The 9,080-nt window shown below is 53.8% G+C and overlaps 2 protein-coding genes across 2 annotated transcripts in view; both read left to right on the forward strand.

Annotated features, from left to right (window-relative positions):
• Nucleotides 1-184: 184 nt before the first annotated feature.
• On the forward strand, nt 185-6,251 carry PTSG_01970 (nudix-type domain-containing protein 9; the record flags this gene model as incomplete). The annotated part of the gene is made up of 14 exons (XM_004997898.1): nt 185-361; nt 594-769; nt 966-1,080; nt 1,220-1,327; nt 1,527-1,598; nt 1,736-1,959; nt 2,135-2,279; nt 2,558-2,686; nt 2,890-3,052; nt 3,371-3,546; nt 3,835-3,910; nt 4,062-4,130; nt 4,377-5,032; nt 5,202-6,251. Exons 1-14 carry the CDS (start codon nt 239-241, stop codon nt 6,249-6,251), a joined length of 3,282 nt encoding a protein of 1,093 aa, XP_004997955.1. The 5' UTR covers nt 185-238.
• Nucleotides 6,252-6,915: 664 nt separating this feature from the next.
• PTSG_01971 (uncharacterized protein) overlaps nt 6,916-9,080 on the forward strand; it is a gene marked incomplete at both ends in the record, with an annotated part of 2,931 nt that continues 766 nt past the window's right edge. Inside the window, 6 exons of the mRNA XM_004997899.1 lie at nt 6,916-7,038; nt 7,262-7,380; nt 7,782-7,926; nt 8,151-8,274; nt 8,421-8,638; nt 8,808-8,902. Of these exons, the coding sequence (XP_004997956.1) occupies nt 6,916-7,038; nt 7,262-7,380; nt 7,782-7,926; nt 8,151-8,274; nt 8,421-8,638; nt 8,808-8,902 (824 nt within the window). The remainder of the gene's footprint in view (nt 7,039-7,261; nt 7,381-7,781; nt 7,927-8,150; nt 8,275-8,420; nt 8,639-8,807; nt 8,903-9,080) is intronic.

Consider the following 9,080-nt stretch of genomic DNA (forward strand, 5'->3'; position numbering starts at 1 on the left):
GTGTGCGTGTGTGTGTTGAGCGTGTGTGTGTGTGTTGAGTGTGCGTGCTGCGAACTCTCACCTCTTGGCTCACACATAAGCGCATGCACAATTCACAACGTATTGCGCACACACACACACACACATTGTCACGTGGCGCACGTTTACTCGCCCCAACACATGCACATACCCACAACAAAACAAATGCAGCCCCAAGCGCAGCTGGGAAACACACACGAACCCGACCTTCAGGCGCCTGATGAGCAGGAAGCTGAGCAAGTCGGCGTTTCACAAGAGCATTGACACTGCCATGCAGAATCATGTCGATTTGTCCGCGGAGGAGCACGCACGCCGTGAAGAGGAAGCAACACACGTCCTCTTCGTAGGTTACACTGGACACGAACGCACCAATTCTGCCCATGCAAGCTCTCACGCTTTCGACTTCTGGACTGCAAGTTGAGATGCACACACACACAGTCACACATAGTCACACACACACAGTCATACACGCACACAGTCACATACAGTCACACATGCTCGGTTTTCTGCATCCAATTCACTCACTTCTGATGTGCCCGTTTGCTTGTTGGAATAATGTTTTGGCTGGCTTGCAGTTTTGGGCCGTCGTGACAGACCAGCTTGAGTTGGCGTGCCTGCTATGGCACCGCCTCCAAGCACCGATTTCGAACGCCCTTCTTGCACGCCACATCCTCCTCCGTCTCACGCAAACGCAGGCTCTCAAAGGCTCTCACCTGGAAGAGGAGCGTGAGAACATGCGACAGCATGCAGCGTACGTTGACACATGTGCAGTCAATGTGCTGCTTCGTTTGCGTCAGCGTCTTTGCGTCAACCAAGTTATCCGCAGCAAATGCAGGCACTGGCATTCTTTTGGTTTGACGTTGTTATGGCGTGTGTGCTGATCTGCTACGCGTACAAGCGGCTGTCTCACCCAACAAGCTGCGCGGTTTCTTGTCTATTATCTGCAGTCACTTTGAGACGCTAGCCTTGGGTGTTGTCAAGGAGTGCTACAACGAGGACACGGAGGAAACAGCAAGCCTCCTTGCCCAGAAGGACAACGTGACGGGTCGCACCCCTGTGCAGGTGTGCGTGTGCGTGTGCGTGCGAGTATGTGTGTACGTATGTGTGGGTGTATCTGTGTGTCTGTGTGTGTGTCATACGCATCTTGTCCAAGGCTTTCCCTCACGTGTCTTGTTTGTGCGACATTGGCACCCTGGACCAGATTGCGTATGATACAAAGGCGAGCGAATTCTTATGTCATGCCGCCACACAAGTGGCCATCAACGACACGTGGTACGGAGACTTGGCCCCTTCCATCAACTTCTTCACGGTGAGACAGCCTCGATTTGGACTTGTATGATGACGCCACGGTGGCAGTGGTGGTGCCAATGCATACGCTGGTGGTTGTTGTGATGCGTATTGTTTTATTGTGTGCTGCACGCTGCTGTCCTCTAAGCTTTGCTTCAGTGTGGTCAGACCGTTGGCAAACCTCTGCTCATCTTGTACTCACGTCGACACGTGGTTTGCAGGTTCTTGTCGCATGCATCCTGCCCTTGTACCCGCTCTTCAAGTTCTTCCGTTTCCTGCCCCACCGGGCCAAGGTTTGGTTTGTTTTTGTGGCCAGAAGTGTGTTGTGTTCCAGCTCAGAATGCGACGTGATGTTGTGCCCCGCTTCGCAGCGTGTGTGGGAGCTGGAACTCACTGGCTATTTTCGTGCGCTGTACTTTTGGAATTGCAGGCGGACAACACGGGAAAACACCAAGCGCGGCAGTTCTTTGTTCAAAACGAAGACAACAACCGCTCGCTCTCCAATGAGGGTAGTGGTGACGAAGACAACAACAACTCGCCATCCAGTCTGGGTAACGGTGACAGAGGCAGCCACGCGTGGAGTTGTCGACCCTGGCTTCCGTCACGATCGTCGTTGACAAACGCCATCAAGTTTACACGCGCTCCCATCACAAAGTCAGTGGCTGTTGATGCTGTTAGCGGTGGTCGTGAAAGTGGTGTTGACGGTCGTATCTGCTTGTGTGTGAGGCTGTGAGCCGCTGCTGTTGCGTGCCTTTTGTTTCGGCTTTTGTCAGTGAGAGCACTGACCACTTCTTGTCACGCGATGTACACGCTATGCTTGCGGTTGCAGATTTGCATTTGACCTCTGGTCGCACCTGTCCCTCTGTGTGCTCATGTCCTACTACGTGCTGGAACAACCGCAATCCACGTTGTCCAATGTCGAGTGGGTCCTCGTGGCGTGGTTTGCATCCCTGAGCTTGGAGGAGATCAGACAGGTGTGCATCGATGTTGGTCGAAGCGAATGTGTCTTGTTGAGCGCTAATGCGCTTGCGTCTGTATGTGTGTGTGTGCATGGTGTATGTGTGTGTGTGTGTGTTTGGTGTGTGTATGGTGTGTGTGTATGGTGTATGTGTTGCGTGTTGTGTATGTTTTTTTTTATTTGACTGGCAGCATGCTGGCTTCCAAGGCTGGTTGGTGTGTTGCTGTGAAGACTGTGTAGTCTTTGTGGTGTTAACGATAGCGACACAATGTTTGTGCACTTGAACCAATGCAGCTGCGATTCTCGAGCATTAGTGGTCGCTACTGGAAATACTCGTGGAATCTGCTTGATCTTGTCATCCTCGCCCTCTACTGGTCTGGATTTGCCATCCGCATCTCACAACCAGATGACAGCCAGTTTCAGGTGCGCTGCTCTCTGCAAATGCACTTGTTGTTGTGAGTTGTGGCTGTATGTATCTGTGTGTGTGTGTGTGTGTGTGCGCGCGCGTCTGTCTGTCTGTCTGTCTGTCTGTCTGTCTGTCTGTCTGCCTGTGTTCTGTGTGCGCGTGCGCAATCGCATTCAACTGACGTCACATCACTCCAATGCCATTCGACCACCGTGAATAGACGGCAACAAAAGCTGTTCACGCGTTCCTTGTCGTTGGACTTTGGCTACGTCTCATGCGCTACTACGCCGTCAGCAAGAGGCTGGGGCCAAAGCTCATCATGATTGGACAGATGACCCGTGACATTTTCACATTCATCCTCCTCGTCGTCCTCTTTCTTATCGGTGCGTATCCACAGTGGGCTTGTGATGTACAACCGTGCCGCGCGTTGTGCACAACCCACATACTGTGTTGGGTTTCCCAAGCAAATTGCTCACATTCACCCGCAAACACGTCCATGCTGTCACAACAACAACAACAACAACAACAACAACAACAACAACAACAACAACAACAACAACAACAACAACAACACACACACACAACAACAACAACAACAACAAACAACAACAAACAACAACAACAACAACAACAACAACAACAACAACAACAACAACAACAACAACAACAACAACAACAACAACAACAACACACGCGTGCAGGTTACGGTGTGGCTGCACAAGTGCTTCTGTTCCCCCTGACGGAGTTCTCGGGCCAGAAGGTCATCAATGTGTTCTTCCGCCCCTATTTCCAAATCTATGGCGAAATTCAGCTTGAGGAGATTGCGCAAGATACGGACTGCATCGGCTTTTACCCTTTCTCTGCCTGCAGCCGCCCTGTGAGTCCCACCACACAACACACACACACACACACACACACACACACACACACACACACACACACACACACACACACACACACACACACACACACACACACACACACGAACGTGAGAGCAGTTTATTGCACTGGAACTGACACATGATACCAAGCAAGCCAAGGCGAAACAACCGCACACGCACACACACACACACACGCACACACACACAAGCCCACACAAGCCCACACAAGCATGCTAGCACGTATTCCAGCTCACAATCGTACTTTGCATTTGTCATCTTTGCAGGAAGTGCGCCTCGTGCCGTTCCTGCTGGCGGTGTATGTCCTCATCACCAACATTCTCCTCGTCAACCTCCTCATTGGTATGTGTGTGTGTGCATGTGCATATGGATGGACGTGAAAGTGCTGTGTGCGAAAGATGTGCACGCCTGCAGCTGAGCAACTCCATTCGTCTCATCGCATCTCATCTTATCTCGTTTCACATTCGTCTGGTCTGTGGTTTCTCCTTGCCAGCCATCTTCAATGACACCTACAGCAAGGTGCAAGACAAGGCACTTGCCTTCTGGTATGAGCAGAACTATGGTACGTTCAAACGTGAACTGTGTAAACTCTTGACATACTGGTCGTGCATGTTTCGTTGTGGCTGTTGTGCACCAACACCCTTCGTCCAGATTGCACACCCACGCCACCTCCAACAAATTCGTTGTGTGCAACCATCCTTCCATCCTTGGTTCGCCCCTTTTGTCGCTCCAATCGAACATCTCCTGCCGCGATTCCTAACTTGCCTGCCATCTCTCTACTCCCACCCCATCTCCTCCCGTTCCTCAGAGTTACAACTTGAGTACAACGACCGCCCGCTGCTGCCTGCTCCACTCATCTCCATTTCGCACGTGTGGCTGATGGTGTCGTACCTGGTCAAGCTTCCGCGCGACTGCGTTCAGTGGTGCAAGCGCCAACACGACAGCAAAACGGCCGACGCCACGAAGTCTCACCAAGGCGACAGCAACAGCAGTGCACGACATGAGGAAGCCGCTGAAGTCATCGAAGGCAATGGCGACGGAAACAACAACAACAACAACAACAACAACAACAACAACAACAACAACAACAACAACAACAACAACAACAACAACAACGACAACAGCCACGAGTACGACAACAACAACAACAACAACAACAACAACAACCATGCCTCTGGTGGTGGCAATGACAGAAAGAGCGACGACGACGAAGATGCGGACAGCGAGGCCAAACAACTGGCGGAGTGCCGGCGCTTTGAGAAGAGCAACATGGACAGCTTTCTTCAGCGGTTCAAGCAGGAGCAGCAAGACACCATCGAAGCGCGCGCGCGCCGCAGCAACAACCAGCTGGAGGAGGCACAGGATGACATTCGCACCGTCATGGAACACGTGCGCGCCTTCCGCAACAGCCAGGATCAGCTCATCTCGGAAGTCCGCAAACGCATCGATGCCGTTGCCAGCAAGGTGTGTGTGTTGTGTGTGTGTGTTGTGTTGTGTTGTGTTGTGTTGTGTTGTGTTGAGCGAGCCCGTGCGAAAGAAGAGGCACGAACATGCTCGGGTCAAAGACATTCACCAAGTCGCACACTCGCCCATTCTCTCCCACTCTCTCACATTTTGGATCGTGCATGGGCAGGTGCTTGATGCACCTGAGGGCACCAGCACCAGAAGGACTGAGCTCAAGCCGCCTCCACCAACTGCTTACAAAACTGGTGACGTCTACTACGATGACGGGCGAACGAAGTTTGTGCGCAACCTGGATCATGCACCAAGTGTTGAGCCTCATGAGCTTGGCCAAGACGAGAACGCGTCTTGGATGGACGAACCACATCCCGAGGGCATTGCATTTGACAAAGACGCAGGTGGCGTGTTTCGCCGGTCCCGCGTCCCGCCCGAGCCTGATTCTACTTCTGATTCGAAGCCTGATTCTGGGCCTGATTCCCACAACACGAGCAAGATGCCACTCAACCCCAAGGGGCCGACAGGCATCAAGGGTCGGGGCTTTCTCGGGCGCTGGGGCGTCAATTTGGCCGTGGATGCCGTGCTGACGCGGTGGAAGCGCAACGAGGATGGCACGGAGCTTGTGCGCGAAGGCAAGAAGATGCTCGAGTTTGTGGCCATTCACCGGAAGAAGGACGGCGTGTGGGCCATCCCAGGCCGCTTTGTGAGGCAGGGGCCAAAGGACACCGATTCGGAAGACCAGATCAAGGCGCTGCTGAAGAATGAAGCGCTCATCACGCTGGTCACGGAGGCCGTGGACATTCACCAGGACAAGTACACTGACGACGAGGATGCACAGCAGGCCAGCATCAACGACAGCATTAGCGGCGCTGAGGGCCAAGGCGACGACAAGGAGGTACAGGGCGTGGAACTGTCCCCGCAAGAACGCGAGGTGATGAAGCAGCTGCGCAGGTGCAAGATCAAGCAGTTTGAGCGCATCTACAGCGATGACCCACGCAACACCGACAACGCCTGGATCGAGAGCCAGTGCTTCAACTTCCACGACGAGAGTGGTCGCATCAAGCTTCGGCTGAGCAGCAAGGCCGAGGTGGCCGACAAGGTGGCGTGGCTGCCGGTGATGAGTCACACGCGTTTCTTCGCCTCCCACCGGCATCTTCTGCACATGGTGGCCAACGAGCACGATGCCTACTGGCCCGTCGCTCACGATGATCAGGACGCCGAATGAATTGTTCGTGCGCGCGTGTGTGTGTGTGTGTGTGTTGTGTGTGTGTGTGCGTCTGCGTGTGTGTGTGTGTGTAGTATGTGTGTATGCATGTGTGCGTGTGTGTGTGTGTGTATGTTCTGTGTGCTGTGTGTAGCCCAGCTCGTGGCTTGGGTGTGCTTGTTCCAATGTGCCCTGCGTTCGTCGTTAACCCTTGCCATGTACGATGACGTGTTACACGCGCAGTACTGTGGATGTTTGTGCTTGGCTGTGTGTTTGGCCGAGTGCTTGTTGTGTTGTTGTGTTTTGTGCCTCTTGCACCACTTTGTTGCGTACCTCCCGTCCGTCCCCGCCTAACCAACGCCATCGTTGTTGTCTTGTGTTGCTTTTGTTTGCTTGCACCTTTCGTTCCTTTCCATCCTTCGTTTGTTTCCGTACCAGTGAACCTACAAGTGTGATTGAGAATGAGAGAGAGTGTGTGTCAACTGCGTGCGTGTGTGTGTGTGTGTGTGTCTGTCTGTGTGTGTGTGTGTGTGTGTGTGTGTGTGTGTGTGTGTGTGTGTGTGTGTGTGTGTGTGTGTGTGTGTGTGTTTGTCCGCAAGAGTGGATGTCGCCCTTCATGACGACTGACTCTATGCCGTGTACATTGTGTCCTCACTCATGTCACCCTCCCTCCGTTCTGCTGCGCATGGCAGTGGTTGGACGGCTTGTGACTGGCTCAGCTGTTGGTCTCCTGTCGACATCGGTGCCAGTGTACGTGGCAGAGCTCAGCCCAAAGGCGCTTCGTGGCAGGCTCGTCACTGCAAATCAGGTGTGTGTTTGTGTTTGTGTTCGTGTGTGTGTGTGTGTGTGTGTGTGTGTGTGTGTGTGTGTGTGTGTGTGTGTGTGTGTGTGTGACAGCGAGAGAGAGAGAGCGAGCACTTTCATGTGTGTGTTTTCTGTTGTCCAGTCTTTGCGGTCGAACGCGTGTGGAAGCCTGGTTGCATTTCTCCCTCACACCCACCTCTTCTCCGACACGACGATGTGCATGGCAGCTGTTCATCTGCATTGGCGTGCTGCTGGGCTTTGTTGTCGACGACATCTTCAAGTGCCCCGGAAACGGCGACTATTGCCAACGCGCACGCACATCCGCCTGGCGCTGGATGCTTGCCAGGTAGGCGTGTGTTTGTGTGTCTCTGTGTGTCTCTGTGTGTCTGTGTGTGTCTGTGTCTTTGTGTGTGTCTGTCTGTCTGTGCGTGACTGTGTGTGTCTGTGTGTCTGTGTCTTTGTGTGTGTCTGTGTGTCTGTGCCTTTGTGTGTGCCTGCCTGTCTGTCTGTCTGGCTGGGTTGCTGGCCGGCATGTTTTTTCCCTTGTCCGAACGTTTTGCACCGGCACGTTACGCACACCGTCCAACGCCACATCTGAGATTACATCTTCCTCCCTCTCTCCCTCTCTCCCTCTCTCCCTCTCTCCCTCACTCCCTCCCCCCCCCACTCCCTCTCCCCCTCTCCCCCTCTCCCCCTCACTTCCTCTCTTCTTCCCCCACTACACCACTTGCCCCACCTCCCTACCAGCGCCACCCCTGTCGCTGCCGTCCTGATTGTGGCGTTTGCCTTTGCGCTGCCGGAGTCACCGCGGTTTCTTGTGCGCCGAAAGCGACTGACGGCTGCACGCCGCGTCCTAGCTTGTGTCAGGTCCTCCCCAGCGCACATCCAGCAGGTCAACAGCAGCCGCTGCGGCTGTTGCTCTGTGTGTGTGTGTGTGTGTGTGTGTCTGTGTTTGTCTGTGCGTGTGCTCATGTATCTCTGTGTGTGTGCGTGTGTGCGTGTCTGTGTGTGTGCGTGTATGTGAGGCTGCTTGAAGACAACCTATTCACACGCTCACATGTGTACACATACACGCATATGCGCGTCACTCCCATGCCGTGGACACATCACGTACAGGAGCTGGATGAGATAACAGCCGCGTGCAATCAGCCAACAGCGACATGGCGGTCCCTGCTTCGCCCAAACGTCCTGTATGGTGTGTACATTGCAACCATGCTCAGCGCAATCCAACAATTTACAGGTGAGAGCCTTCGCCTCGTGGTTATTTGCAATTGCCCTGTTCTTGCGTGCATTGCACTCTCCTGTTTCTTGTGAACGCACTCCCCCTGTTTTGTCGCTGCCGCCACTTCATACCTGTGCTCCTTCGTCAATTGCTGTGCGCTACAGGCGTGAACGCGGTCAACTTCTACGCGCAAACCATCATCATCTCTGCTGGGTTTGACCAGGACCACGCCTTCTCCTTCTCCATCTACATTGGCGTCATCAAGGTTGTGTTTGTTGGCGTTGGGATGCTCCTCATCGACAGCGCGGGCCGCCGCATCCTCATGATTGTCGGCATTGCCGGCATGACCCTCTCAACCGCCCTCCTAGCTGCCGTCTTCCAGGTGCGCTGTGGTGTGTGTGTGTGTGGGGGGGGTTGTGCGTGTGTGGGGGGCGGGGGGTATTTGGTGCTTACGGTGTACGGCGATCGAGCACATACACATACACGCACGCACGCACACGCACACACACGCACACACACACACATTGCCCTTGGTTTGCAACCTCCTGCAGATGAAGGAGGAGCACGGCAGCGTCAGCAATGGTCTTGGTTGGCTCGCCCTCATTGCATTGTTTTTCTACATGGGCTTCTTCGAAATTAGCCTCGGGTATCTACCCCCAACTTTGCTGTTGTCATGTGCAAGCACTGCGCACTGCGCCTCTGTGTTGCTGGTCTGTCCAATTCTGTGCTGCTTTTGTGTGTGTGTGTGTGTGTGTGTGTGTGTGTGTGTGTGTGTGTGTGTGTGTGTGTGTGTGTGTGTGTGTGTGTGTGTGTGTGTGTGTGTG

This window comes from Salpingoeca rosetta (genome assembly GCF_000188695.1).
Source record: "Salpingoeca rosetta unplaced genomic scaffold supercont1.3, whole genome shotgun sequence".
Lineage (NCBI taxonomy): Eukaryota > Choanoflagellata > Craspedida > Salpingoecidae > Salpingoeca > Salpingoeca rosetta.